The 15,110-nt window shown below is 44.5% G+C and overlaps 1 protein-coding gene across 2 annotated transcripts in view; it reads right to left on the reverse strand.

Moving 5' to 3' along the window:
• mts (protein phosphatase 2 catalytic subunit mts) overlaps positions 1-15,010 on the reverse strand; it is a 59,147-nt gene extending 44,137 nt beyond the window's left edge. For both annotated transcript variants that reach the window (XM_075687134.1, XM_075687138.1), the window contains exons 1-4: positions 14,764-15,010; positions 11,931-12,140; positions 11,473-11,736; positions 4,904-5,065 (exon numbers count right to left, since the gene is read on the reverse strand). In XM_075687134.1, the coding sequence (XP_075543249.1) occupies positions 4,904-5,065; positions 11,473-11,736; positions 11,931-12,140; positions 14,764-14,871 (744 nt within the window). In that variant the 5' untranslated portion in view covers positions 14,872-15,010. The remainder of the gene's footprint in view (positions 1-4,903; positions 5,066-11,472; positions 11,737-11,930; positions 12,141-14,763) is intronic.
• Between the last annotated feature and the right edge of the window lie 100 nt (positions 15,011-15,110).

The raw sequence follows: 15,110 nt of genomic DNA on the forward strand, positions 1-15,110 counted from the left end.
TTGTTCCTCGTGGACCAGTGCAATGCCCAAATGAATGTGCCACCCCTGACTGCCGTCTGCATCGCTTACTTGCCAGCCAACCCAACACTGATGCTACAGTCCATGGACCAGGGATCATAAAAAATGTAAAGCTATTGTACCGGAAGCATCTTCTCGAGCGTATGCTATTGTGTATGGACAACTCAGTACGAGGTGAGCCTACTCGGAGCCATCCACATGCTGGCCGAGCGTGGGGTCGCGTTAAAGAGGAAACCATTGCAAACTGCTTCAGGGCCTGTGGTTTCACTGCGAGTGCCGCAGCAGATGATTTGTCTTTCCCAGCGGAGGAAGCACACACAAGTGAGTTTGACAACAATAGTCTTCAAGCAGCTCTCAGCGACGTCCCTTTCGAAGAATATGCTGCCGTTGACAGCACAGTAGAAACGCGTGGTGCGCCGACGGACACTGAAATCATCGAGATCGTTCGGCCCAACGAGGCTAGTAACGGAGGTGACGTGGACGACGACGTTGCAAGTGAGCCACAACCGCGAGCTGCAGAGAGCAATGCCAAGGAAGCACTCGGGCACACCTACAGCCTGCAGAACTTGCTTTCCGCAGCGAGATTTTGTAAGCAGAAGCAGACAGTAATAACCGATTTTTCATAAACAGTCTGCTATGAAATAAAAATGTCCCTTTTTATTCGTTGTGGTTAATTGGGGGTTCGAAGTTTTCCGCGGTCCTCGTGAACTTCGTATTAATGGGAGTCGACTGTACTATACCGCTTGCGTATTGGGGTGCGCGCAGGCGGGCGGTGTTTAGTTTGGGTTTTGTTCCGCGGCCGGTTTCGGGTTTGTGCGCTTGCAAAACTGATGGCTATCTCATTGCTAATTGCTCAAAGGGCAACAACCTGTTGCTCGTTTATTGCTCACAGGGGTGCACATACACATACACACACACACGCATTCATATTTTTCGGACATTCGATAGTTCGGACTTATCTATGTTCCCAGTGGAGTCCGAATTATTGTATAACAACATGTGTATACACGTTGTCCCCGGTAACAGAACGAGCATAGAGATGTCTAACAACTGTACTGGCAGCCATTCAAAGCTATTTCTGGTGTTGCTGGTGCGATTTGAGACGTTCCGAACTGTTCCGTTTTTTTTCTTCCCTCCCCTGCAATCCCTAGAAAAATGTAGCAATGGGGGTTCTACTCTAGTAGTAAATACTTCAGACAACAAATACTTCTTGCTAAGTATTTATATTAATGAGCTTCTGGCGCTATACAACTTAAAGGGCCCCTCACCAGATCTGGCCATATTGAGCTGGCAAGTGCAGAGCATACAATGTGCGCCAACAATCGTGTTTGCAACATTGCTATGTGCTGCGGAAAGTTATGAAATTTCAATCCAAACGCAGTTTTCCTTTCTCCTCGCAGCCGCTGGGCTCCAAGCCGGACAGTGACATGCTCGTGTACCTGCGCCTACGTACTTGGGTGCGCAGTGTGACGTCACTCATGGTGACATGTGACTTCTTGAATTATTCAAGGCACCACCTGTTATTTGTGTGATCTGTTGCTTGAATTGACGAAGTGAAATTTAGAGAAATAATAAAATGCACAAATGGAATATCGGCATGTTTTTTGTTTTACTTTGCACCGAAGCAAGAGAGATGTACTTGTGTTTCGTCTGCTTGTTCGTACGGTCGTGCAGTCACCTGCGCAGGTACCGAAACTACACCATTTTCTACCGTGTTCCAGAATGTGATCATGCTCTGAGATCCACTTGTTCTTCCTGAGTACTCGTGCAGCACTGAATTATACCGCTTAGTCATGCCTCCTTGAGCACAGCATGAAAAATCGTGCGCTACCCGAAACCAGACACTCACAACAGCTCGTGCGCAGAGCTGCAAAAGGGAGAGGGAAAAAAAAATGAATGCGGGGCCTGTGACGTATGCATCACGCGATCCTCGAGGTCCAGTATGGTAAACGCAGGGAAGGAATTTCGCTTGTGGAGGCTACACGGGGCAAGTGGAGAGAGTGTGTCGCTACACAGTGGAGCACGTCTCCTGAAATCATGGGTTCGCGGCTCTGAACTCGGCTATTAATAAGCCGAATTGATTTTTTTTCCCCGGCAGAACGCTCCTTAGAGGAGCGTTCTGCCATAGGGATGGTGAAGGGCCCTATAAAAGGAAACAAAATGAAACCCATTCTTTGTTAAATCAACCCTTAAGATGGCTTGAAACACTGGTTTAGAAACAAGCGACTGCTGAAGAGAAAGCGAAGGAGCCGCACTTTTATCCTATATTCAAATCACCTGCTGACCTGCCAACCTTGAAATCTAAAAAATACTGGAGCGAGAGCCAAGAAATACCTTTCTGTGCAAAATATATTTTGGTAATGACTTGAGGCCGCTTACTCAGAAAATTAAACATCCTTTGATAAGAATGCTGCGAGTACTCTGCTCTAGTGGCACCTATAGGGTTTACACAGCTGAAGTAGGATATGGAGCAATTTTTTTAGCAGGTTACAAAGAAAAAAAAGAAAGCTTTTGGAGCACCAAATGCCAAATTTGAAGCAGGCTAATAAAGAGGAAAGATTACTTCTTTAATACAAATCAAAAAGATGTGAACATTTAGAGCAACTATTTAGAATTAACTCAAGCAATATTACAGAGCCACAAACCATTAATCTACAATGCATTCACGCTTCAGCTTCAATGGACAAGACCTTGAAAATGTATCCAATGAATTCTGCGGTACCTAAAAATAGTCTGGAGAACTCGTTCACCCCCCCCCCCCCCCCGCCCCAAAAAGAGATTTATTAGGCCTGTAGTGGCTTAAAAATATCTCTAATAATGCCCTGCCTTATACTACGCATGGATGTGATCAGATTTACTTGGATTGATGCAGAATTAAAGTCTCATTTGCCAGATATTGCCATGGAGATCGAAGAAACAAGCCAAGTTCCTTCGCACCACTTGGCTCTTGCGAAGACACACAGAGGTGGTGCTGACCACACAAATGCGAAGCTGTACAAACACACACAAAGATGCAACATCTCCGAGACACACCTGCTCTGTAAACACCATGTGCAAAATAGCAACCGGGAAAAAAAAAAAAAAAAAAAAGGATCCTGCATTAAGTGTGTATGACGATGGAGCTGACTGAAAAAAGAAACAGGAAAAAGTGCCGTCCCATGGGGCTTTTAGTCAACCAAGGAAGAGCGGGCATGACCTCCGAGATGGGAGGATGTCAGGCGCTCTCCATTGAAAGTGTGGGCCTCCGAACCTTGGAGGCTACAGAGCAGGTCACTGGAAGTCAACCATGGCCAAGCCAGCACAAAACCCAACATCGCAGCTTCCAAGCGGGTAGCATGGTCTGGAACAAGCAATTATGTCGGGAAAATTGAACTTTGGTGCCTAAGTTCGTCCAAAAGATCAGTAGCGAAAATGCATTAGCCATATCATTAGAACCCTGACAGTGCATTTATGAAGTCTGGAATATCTACCAAGCCTGAATTTTTGGGGTCCAAAAAATGTGTCGGCTATTGTATATCGAACCCACACATAACGAGATATTGTATACAACGAAGAGCAGTAAAATCCCTTTCAAATTTTTGTATAAAATTCCTGTTTTATATACAATCGCCGACCGATTTTCCGGACTCCAAAAATTCGGACATGCCCGATTATTCGGTCAGCTTCGCGGCACCGCCATTCCCCCATAGACCATATTGTATAACAACTGCCGAAAGTTCGGACATGTTGCAACCTCTCGTCTGATTTTTCGGACACTCCTTGAGCCAACTCGATCGAGAGCATCATGCGCCGACTATGACCGGCGCATAGTTCGACTTGCTGAACGCCATTTTTGTTTTGAACAGAGCCTCCTTGCTGCCCCACGAAGTGGCACTACTGGAAATCCCCGCTCATCATCATCGTTTCTGCCTGGTTCGATAGAGTTGCTACAGCAGTTCCGGTCTCAGCTTAGTAAGCCATGTCAAGACAATCCAGCAGTTGATTTGTTTGCTTCTTTGTGCACGACGCTGCGAGTAGGCCAGGTTTTTCGTTTGTGCGACTGGTGATGGCATGACGCTGTAGTGGTGTTTGCTTTGTGTGCTGTGTTGAAGTTGCGGTGATCCAACGCAGCATATGGAAACATCGCGTCAAGTGTCTAATGGCGCCGACAGTGCCCACGCAGACTGCGCTGGGGCATGCCGGCAAGCGGGTGCCGGGAGGCCTAGGATTTGTCGCCTTCCGATGTGCTCCCTACTGATGCCGAAAATGTTCTGCGGAGACCTGCGCAGTGGTTGCATTGCGATTCCGGACACCGGCGAGATCATTAGTCAGGTTTCTGCTGCGCTGCCAGACGATGACTCCAAGCCGGAAGATAACGCACCATGTGCTACACTGCTGTCACATGCGGAGCGTGTACAAGCAGTGACTGTGCTTCCAGCCGCCTATAGTGACCTTACGACCCTCTCCGAGATTCAGGCTTATCTGACTGCGCATAAAGGGAACAGCGTGCAACGGCGCATTCACGATTTCTTCAAGCCTACTGTGGAGCCCGAATAAGTATGTGGAGATAAAGGATTTCTTTCTTTTTCTTATTTTTTGCTTTTTTGGACAACTGTTTATTCAGACATTTCCGCAGTCCCTGTAAGGTGCGAATAAACGGTCGGCGACTGTATACTGAACTTTTTTGTGGTCCCCTTAAGATTCGATATATCCGGGTTCGACTGTATGAGACAAATCGTCAATATGCAAAATGACCTGAATAATGTGGCAGTTGGAAGCGCTGTGCACCTTTAGAATCTAGCAACATTTGAAGCCACCAAACTACGTCTACGTTTCGTTCCTACACAAAAGGGTTCAGTGTGCTTATAGAATACCTTCTTTTGCCTTTCACATAAAGAACTCTCACCTCCATGACGAGTTGATGTGCCCGGGCCACTAGGGTGAGTCCATTGCTGTGGTTGAAGGTCTCAGAGATGTCCTGCCCGAAGGTGTAACCAGCACCTCGGGGGGAGATCCCCCAGCCACCGCGGTCATCCGGATCCGACCACAGCAGGTCACACATGGGCCCCTGAAATTAAAACATTTTCAAGCTATGCAACGGGCATGTGCTGTGCTAATGACCCAGAGCTTTAAGCTAACTAACAATTTCAGGCATGGCTGCCATGCAATATTTGCTTATGCTGACTTGCTGAATCCCAGAAAATGACCAAACGTCGAAGAAGCACTTGCGAGAATACATGAAAAAGTGTAAAAAGCAAGTGCATGCAAGTTACTAAAATTCTAAGCTATAGGAGCAAATGCTTGCATAGGAAGCAAAAGGCTGAAGCCAGACTAGTGCTCATTGTTCTCATGCCTGGTTAGTAGTACCAATTTCTTTTGGAGTTTCACGATGAGAAGGACATCACGAAGAGCAAAGTATCCTTTGTGCCCATACTGGGCTTCACTGTTTTAGGGTAGCTATACTAGAAGAGCTATCAACACAAATTTGCTACCCCTGCGTCATCATGCGGAAGATGACAAACTAGTATGACCAAGCAGCTTAATGCAGCGACGACTGTAGGAAACAATGAGTCATCACTGAGAGAAAACTTCAATTTCAATTATAGTACTGCATTTTAAAATACCAAACTGACTTTATTCACATTCTTGTGAACTTGTTTTAATGACAACTTTCATTGGTATCCAGAGCTCATGTCACGTAAACACGACCAAATATTGTCACACACATGATGCAGCATGCAATTAAAGGGGCACTAAAGGCAAATACTAAGTCAAGCTAAAGTGATAGATTGGTGCTCGAGAATCTCTAAGGTGTCAATATTATCACGAACAGAGCTTTAATAATCGAGAAATTGAGGTAAATGCAGGACATGATTAGAGACCCCCTAGGACATTCAAGCACTTGCCGAATGATGAAAGCACTCCTCAGTTAAATTCTGTTACTATTACTCAACTACTCGTTGCAAAAAACATCCTTGTATGGTATTATAAGCTGAAATAAAATGCTACTTGCCCAGTTCTATTTCATTCTTAGAAAAAAGAACTCAGTGAAATTGCTGTTGACAACGATGAGGGCAGTCGAAAGGTTTCGTTTGCGCTCGACTCTGTGCCGCTCACGCTTTCGCGTTTCAGTAGTTTCCTTATCGCGTAGCGCTGCGCTGGTTTTGCTGTAACTGCTACTTGCAGTTACAGTATACAAAAGAGTATATCTTTGATGGCAATTGTCACTGCGGAATGGGAGATATCCAAGCTACATTATGGACGTAAAGACGTAGCCTCGTGCACAGCCGATTAACGAAAGAAAAGTTGTCAAATCACTGTCTTGGTAATGATTTTACTGCTAACAAAAATGTTTGTTAGTTAGCAAACACTCAATTTGTCTCGCAGCAAACTTTTACTGCAGCCATACTTTCAAACGTACGCAGATGACCCTGTCGCAGATATAGCCACTGCACCACCACCATAAACTCGGGTAGAGTGTACTAGGACGAAGCATTTTGTGTCGCCAGGCGCAGTGGTACTGCAGTCACTAATTATTGAGGGTGCATCACAGGGAAGCGTATTGCATGCTGAAGCACGGTTGGTGTGGAACACTTGCCTAGCATCTAACCAAACAAGCACTTCAGGGCAGCCATGGGTAGAGCAACAGTGTGCTAGACACATTAAATAGTTAGCCATGAGAACACTACCACTACGAGCACCACTTTGCTCGACATGCTCAATAACGTGCAGTGCGCATCGGTCGGTGCACTGCAGCTGGGGCAGCTTCATCCGCAGCAGCGCCTTTTGTTTTGCTACAGCGCCTACTGAAAACAAAGGAGACCACACCATACCGTGTGTCACAGACAAGACTACTTTTCGTAAGGAATCTTCACTATAGAGCAAAGCGGGTTTACTTCATAGGACTTTAATTCACCCACGTGTCAAGAGTACTTGACAGTCAACTCTCTTCTCCCCTCTGCTAAGAGACTTTACTGGAGCTTGAGATAGAAATGAACACCAATGCTTGAGATAGAACTGAAAAAAAGTAATTTTTCTTAGCCTTAATTTACCCTTGTTTGTAAACAATTCTGGTTGCATAATAGAACAGTTCAACCACTGCTGGATCATATTTATGCTTGATGCTCCCCTTTACTCTTGAGCCAGAGCATCTCTTGATTCTACACGCAGGCGGTATCTTGTTCAATGATAGGTTTATTGCATGCCTCATGGCCCATCGCGCTTCACAACTGCACGCGAAATGGCCAGTCTAGAAGTTGTGCAGTCTCTCTAGGAAAGAAGGGTTACAAAATTGCCAGGCACAAGATGTCGTGGTCAAGGCACACGATTTGAGCAAGAACAAAAAATCAGTAGGCACACCATGCTGCGCACAAAAATGGGTAAGCACAAGGTTACCAGTGTCACTGTCAACATCGCTACGCTTGTCGAAGGCACCTTACTTTTTTAGAGAACTAATATTTTGCATAAAATTTTTATAATAGATGTTTATTGAAACAACATTAGGCAAAATAGCTTTAGGTGTAATGAGAAGTGAAATGTTTGTGCATGTACATAAACTGAAGCACACTTCATGTGACCATGGCAGCTTTTGCTAAAAATTTGTTACTGGCCGTGTGACACAACCACAACTTTTTTGACATTGAACGGCTTCAAAAGTTTCATGCTCCATTTAGGGGAATTCATGGGTGCCTGTGTGACATAGGTATAAATTTTCCAAGGGTTTGGTTTAACACTGCCAATTTGCTAGCTCCTGTGGCAAAGATAGAGAGAGAAGGATGTCACTGCTCAACCTGACAGCATGTTTGCAGAAAGCCTTTGCAAATAACATGAACTGCACAAGAACAATCGCACTAAAGTTTCAGTTCACATACCAAAACCCTCACCCAGGAAACTATTATAAGGTCAGTCTCCAACATTGCGAATTTCTAAAGCCTAATACAGCAGTTTGATGCGAGTTTTCAATGGCTGTTGAAACCAAGGACCACAGAAATGTGCATACCAAATTGGCTGTGTGCATCAGAAAAGGTTACAACAAACACACTGCATGAAAGAACAAAAAAGAAAAAAGAAAGAACAAAAAAAGGGAAGAATGGTGTGATACGCAGGACATTGCTACTGGTGCTGTCTTTACTGAGGTGAGGGCAACAGGGAAAGCAAACATTGAATTCCAAATATTGTCGTTCATGTAAGGGCTCTTTCAAAAAGCCTTAACAGCACTAAGCTCATTCCAACATGTACTTCATGTGAAAAAAAGGTACTGCAGAGTTCCTTTAAAGAGGGATGCAGGACTAAAATCAAAAATTTTTTCAGAAACACATTTTTTACTTTGGTTTACTTTGGATTCCTAGATGCATATAGAAGCTCATCATTAAGTGCAGTTCAAGTCCTCTTCTCGTGACGGGGGTGCACATTTGCCGTCGAGAGCACCTGCGGATGCTGTATTTAAAGGGCCCCTGAAACGGTTCCGACAAATTTTGTAGACGCGTAGGGTACAGCTAAAGTTAATCATTCACACCACAACTTGTGTGAAACATCTCATATTAAGAGAACTACAGATGATTACAAGTTACCCTCCTCCATAGTCATGCATTTTCTCAACTTGCTCGCCGAGTGATCGGGGCTAAGCTCCGCCTTCACTGGCTCTGCGTCACGATGGCACGACGTGTCGACTTCCGGTTCTCCAGGAGCGAGCACATGAAGCCTCTCCAAACTCTCCGTCAGCTGTTTGGCAGTCAAGCCCAAGCGAGAGCTATCGAAGCAGCGTGCGTTGCCAGCATTATGTCGCAGCGCCGAACGTGTCTGGTATTCCGATAACCACAGGCTAGCTGGGCATTTCGACGGAACGGTGGAGGCATAAATTATAACTGATGAAGGAACTTTAGCGTAGACGTACATGAGCTGCCTGATCGGTCACCACGGTCCAGCCACCCGTTGGCGCAGCGCTTAACCAGCCAAACAAAGAGCTAATATTACTCTAACCAAGTGTAAAACATTTTAAACATTTACAAAAACGTGTTAACGATTACACTCCTGTGAAATATTTACACCAGCAGCAAAGAAGAATACATTTTGTTACTGCTACTGCGTGTGGTTAAGCTCTACGCCACCAGGTGGCTGCACCATGCAGACCATTCACATTTGCGCTTCTGCTCATCCCATGACACGACAGTCAAACGGCCAGGCCCTGTCTCCTTGCGCTTGCGTTTACCCTAATACCGGACTCGCGAAACGCTATTGCGTTAGTAATCTTCCGGTGTAAAGTGACGGCCACAAACACGCAAATCCTGGCACTGATCGGATAGTAGCGGTCCGATGCACAGCAGCCAGTCCGCTCATCTGCTGCCGTGCAGAGGGACACGATGTTGCAGCTTGACATATTGCCAGTCGCTACATTTGGAGTCCACAACGCAACCAAGTCGAATCATAGAGCTCGCGAAAAGGACTGAGACCGACTCTGACCGCGGAACTCTCGTCAAAATGGAGCATGTTGTAACACAAGCAGACGACGCTTGCTGTGTGCCGGAAGTGCTTAAGTGTAGTGAGAAAATGCTCGTGAGTATTCTTTTTCTGTTACTTTCCTTTTATTGAAACAAATTAACTAACATTCCAACTATTACGAACATCATTTGTTCACCATAAAGGCGGAAAAATTATCAATGACGCGTCCTGGGCAGCCAATCGGATAGCTCGCCCACATGACATCATATGGGTGATTTACGTGGTATGGGTAGGGGTGGCTGAAAATTCCCCCGAGCAGTGTGCTGTGACCGGCAGCGATGTATATTTTTAAAACCTTATAATAAATTGCACGCTTCTTGCGGAGCACTTAGATGCATCAATTAATGATCAGAAGGACCTACTCTAACAACTCAGTATGTTTCTAGAATATCGTCAAAATCGTTTCAGGGTCCCTTTAAAACGTGGCCGCAGAGCAGGCAAGAAGCTGAACATGGGGTAAAATACCCGTTTTCGAAAATTTGCTTTTCACGCATTTAAATCATGGGAGACCTTCCAATGAGAGCACAGCAGACCACAAAGTAAAAAGCAAAAAAGGCATAATTCTGGCTGCGGCGTCCTTGTCTGTGAGCAAGGTGTTGGACTGATCTAAGGTTGCAAAAAAGCGAAGAGTTGAAGCAATTGCCGCAGAGCAGATTCAAATTGAAGAGGAGGGTCAACCTACGGAGCAGGGCACTTTAATTATTTTTGGTCTTAAAATAGTATAGCTTGTCCTGATATCTTTCAGCTCATTTTTCTCAGTTTGCACTTTTCAGCAAAATTAAATCTTTAGGAAAACTATCATTTCCAAACTGGTTCGCCAAACTTACTTTTAATGCGCAAGTTTGCTCAGCTGAAATTTTGTCAGGAATGAGATGAGGTACTTTTTATATTTCTAAATTTTTATTAACACGAAACATTATTACATATCCAACATATAGTGACAACGAAAAAATTTGAACTTGGCCTTGAAGTAATGGCATTGTTACAGAAATGTAATGAAAAAACATGCGACTGGCCTTATTGTGCACTATAACCCCCGGAGAATGTATTAATCAGAGTCTTCATTATTTCTGAAATGGTAGCTTTCATAAGGTGACATGCCTAATTGGCCCATATGACAGCCATAACTTCTTTTCTGTTTGATCTGTATTAATAAAATTTAGAATATGTACTTAAAACAAAAGGATACATAAACTTATAAATTTCTAAAGATATCCAGGCAATGGTTCAAATGTTAAAGCTCAAACCCCATGAGAGCGATTTTGTGTGCGACGGCTTCGAGCAATGAAACAGGCCGTTGCGCGAACAGATTGCTCGGTTCTCGAAATCTAGAATTTATCACTCGTCGTCCGGAAGTGCTACGAGGGACTAGCCAATAGTGCAAAGCCAGAATTGGATGTACATTAATCAAGTACTACCGATTGTTGCACGGAACAAGCAAACATCTGAATTTTGGTACATGCAAGGGCAAGACCCTACTGCAAGACCTCTAGAAATATTTTATGCTGCTCTTTACAGTAAAACACAGCAACTTAAATTAATAAAGCACGCGTCACGCCAGTTTTACCACACATTTGCTGCTCTCACACCGGCAACACCAGGGAGATGTTGCTCGAGGTCGTTGCTCACGTGAGGTAAGACTTGTAGGCGACAAGTGAACGCGACAGTCATCTCCATTGCGTCGCTTGTGACTTTCGCACACAAGATCGCTTGCATGGGATTTATACTTCATTTTCAGCACAACCTCCCCACTTAAGAATAATTTTGAAGTGAACGTGCCATGGACCACCTACATCATGAACTATCTGTGCAGACCTACACTTCACTTCCTCATTGTCCGTTATTTGTCAGTATCAAAAACTTAAATGACCACTGTTTATTTACCCTCACTCATGTAATGAGCAAGTGCATTTCCGGTGTAATGGTGCGACAGTGATGCTGCCCTGCCATGCCAAGACATTCCAGATGGCAGCTGACCTCATGGGGGACCTCTTGCAGCCTGTCCAATGCCCGGATGTGGTCCAAGGTGTCAATGGAAGGGGAGAGGCCTCCATGGAGGCAGAAGATCTGGCCATCCACAAGTGCTGTCAACGGCAGGTAGTCAAACAGGTCTGTGAAGTACTTCCACACGTTGGCATTGCCGTACTTGCGCAAGCACTCATCGTAGAAGCCATACACTTGAGTGATCTGCCGACTTTCGTGGTTGCCCCGCAAGATTGTGATCCGCTCCCGGTAGCGCACCTGGTTCATACCACCGCATGTGTAAGTGACCATTGACATTTCGTAAACATGCAAGATTCTCATTCATAGATAGCAAAAATTGATCGGACAATGCTGCTGCATTTCAGCCGATGCAGCAACAGTGACCAGACAAGCTGAAGCACTGAAATTGATGGGCCCACCACACATACCCAGTGAGCAATCGGAACTCTCACCTTGAGTGCAACCAGTAGGGATACTGTCTCGACGGAATAGTAGCCCCGGTCTACATAGTCCCCCATGAAAAGGTAATTCGTGTCTGGTGACTTGCCCCCGATTCTGAACAGCTCCATGAGGTCGTGGAACTGGCCGTGCACATCGCCACACACCGTTACAGGGCATTTTACCTCTTGGACATTGGACTCCTTGGCGAGAATCTCCTTGGCCTGCATCACAAAATAGAACGTGCACAAACTCTATACTGCACTGCGTGCTTTAATCTGTTAAGAGATACTTTTACTACCTTTAGAATACATTTCAGCAGTCAGCTTGAATTATGCCATTAAATCCTTCAAAGCAATGTCACAGCAAAATCTCAACACCATAGAGGGGAAAGAAGGCAAGTAACGTAACCAGCAGACCCTTCAGGCACTGATAGAGGACAAAACAAGGAAGTCATAGCACATCAAGGCAAAGCGGGGGCGTGGGGTGGGGGGGGGGGGGGAGGAATGTTTAGTAAGAATATATGTGGATTTTTGCACACCAGTCAATACATGTAAAACATGCACTCGACAACATCCAGTAGTCATTCAATGTCATTGTAGCAACACTCAGGTGCATTCCCTACCATGTGCATGTTGCCAAAAGCACAAAAAAAAAAAAAAATCTCAAACGAACGCTAGAGATAATGTTTAAATCTGTTTAGATTGATGAAGTATCCTTTCAAAAACATTTTCGTTACTTTTAGGATAAGAGGTTGATTACTAGAAGAGAAAAACCAAGGCCAAACTAATTTCACGCTGAAACCTCAGTGGCAGTATGTCAGTGTGATGTCAAGTATTTCAATCTATTTTCTCATATTTAGGCTGTTGTGGAAAAGCAAATGCTCTTGAAACTTGGCAAGTTCAGTCTCTAGATGTTTCTTCTTCTTGCAACTCATACATGAGCAGAAGTGTCTGGCGAAGGCGGTGGGCAGCTCTAGTATGTCTGCGTTCTTGACAAAATGAAGTGCAAAAATGCCCGTGTACCGTACATTGGCACGTTAAAGATCCCCTGGTGGTCAAAATTAACCCAGAGTCCCCCACTACAGCGTGCCTCATAATCAAATAGTTTTGGCACATAACACCCCCAAGAATTTAGATACAGTGAAAGTTATGTTGAATATTTCTACCACAGCCATTACAAATGCTAAATCTGAGTAATGCAGTAGTAAATGTGGATCACTATGCAAGAAAATTCGAACCAGAGTCCAGCACTACAGCAACAAAAAGCAGGTAGTTGATCAAATATTCTGCCAGCTTTATAGTGACAGCTTCTGGGCATGCACATCCCGGAGCTGCATGAGACTTCATTCTCTTATAAACAAAGAAGAATCGGTTGGTCACACCAAAACCAAATGGTGATGATGCTAACTACACCAAAGCTTGTAAACCTTCTCAAGAGGAGCTTCCCAAGCACATTTCTTGCTAGTGTTATGGGCATGCACAAGCGGCTCCTTGAAAGCACAGGGAAGTTGGTGCAGCTGCGTTCTGCATGCCTTGCAACAAGCCAAAAGAAAAAAAAAAGGTGCTCCGACACCAAAATATGAACTGTAGAAAGGCACACATGACAGTCATTGTTAAGCTGTTTCACATGACTTGATTGTTTTAATGGCTACTAAAAATGCCTCGGTAGTGGGGCAAATGACCATAATCAAAATGGCAAAAAATGTCAATCAATTTCGTAACAGCTAACGTACTTTTTTAATCATCCTGTAACCTCGACAAGATATGAGGATATACAACAGCGTTCCACGTAATACCCCATAAATGTGACCTGGAAAAGATTCAGACGGCAAGCATGTGAACCAATGATGCAGCAATTATACTAGGGGAAATTGTTCATTTTCAGCAATTCGCGCTCCGGGTGTTTTGGGGTAAAATTTTTCACCTATTTGAAAATTGGCTACATTCGTATGTATGTCCCGTGAAGAGATCTGTGAACGGTCGTCGTACTTGCACATGCAGTGCACAAGCAACATCTCGTACCGTACTCTTTCCATTAGCTTACCTGTAACTCGTGCGAAACGAGCGGTAAAAGGAAAGTTCGCATGCGGCATGACCGCCGCGTGTATAGGTACTGTATCAGTCGAAGAGATTGGATACAATGGATGGGCGACATGAAAGGCTATCATGACACTCAGTTCATAACGGTTCTTAACGGACAGAGGAAACTTCGCAATAACGGTCAACTTAAGGGGATAACGCAGCGTCCCTTCAACGGAACGCGCATAGCGGGCCTCCGAACAGTCATGACGGACGCGTTCGTTATGAACAACTCAATGCCCCCGATCACAAATACTTTCAATACTTTGGAGTGCAGGTCATGGTTCACGATTTGGAAGTTGAGCTCCAAAACGCACGGTTCGCAGCCAAGCTGTCAGGTAACCAAAGTGAAATCGTTGTTCTAGCGGCGGTCATAGGAGGTGTAAAGGACAACTACACCTACAGCAAACAAGCCGCACGCACCTCGTCCTTCCGCCTCACTTAGGCCTATCATTTTGTAATAGCTCATTTTACTAGACCGGTCACATCCACAAATGCCAATGCTGGGTCGCAGACATTTGACCGTACTTTAATATCCTTAAAGCTATATTAAAAGTGGACCTCCTTCAAGACACAAACAATGCCGGACTTATAGCGTCCCTTCCCAGCGTAGGGCAAACATGACGAGCATCGCAAGCGCGCAGGCAAGCCCATAACCAAGGGCACGATACAAGATGCGATGGTTGCATAACAGCCAAGCAGCAGAAACCTTGCGGTACCCTTTACAAGTGGTAAACGAACGACATATATATATTTGGCGTCTTACCTTATCACACAATGTCTTTACTTGGTTTTCTGTCAACTGTTTGCACTCATTGAGTTGTTCAATCCATGCGTCCAGCTCCTTTAACGCTGCTTTATCTTCTATAGACATTCTCAATATATACCAGATATTTAACCACTATATGCAATGCGTTTCTGTCGTTTTCCTGTACACAATTATAGACTAAGACACAATTATTAATTATCCTACACCACCGGCCAGATCCACTTCAAAATGGCTGTCGAAACAAGAAAAACAAAAGAGTAGCAGATTCATAAAAATAACGCCTATATATTCAGATTTGTCTAAAATAAATTATAAAAAATTTAATAAAATTTATTTATTGTATA

Source organism: Dermacentor variabilis, chromosome 1 (assembly GCF_050947875.1).
Source record: "Dermacentor variabilis isolate Ectoservices chromosome 1, ASM5094787v1, whole genome shotgun sequence".
In the NCBI taxonomy this organism is placed as follows: Eukaryota; Metazoa; Arthropoda; class Arachnida; order Ixodida; family Ixodidae; genus Dermacentor; species Dermacentor variabilis.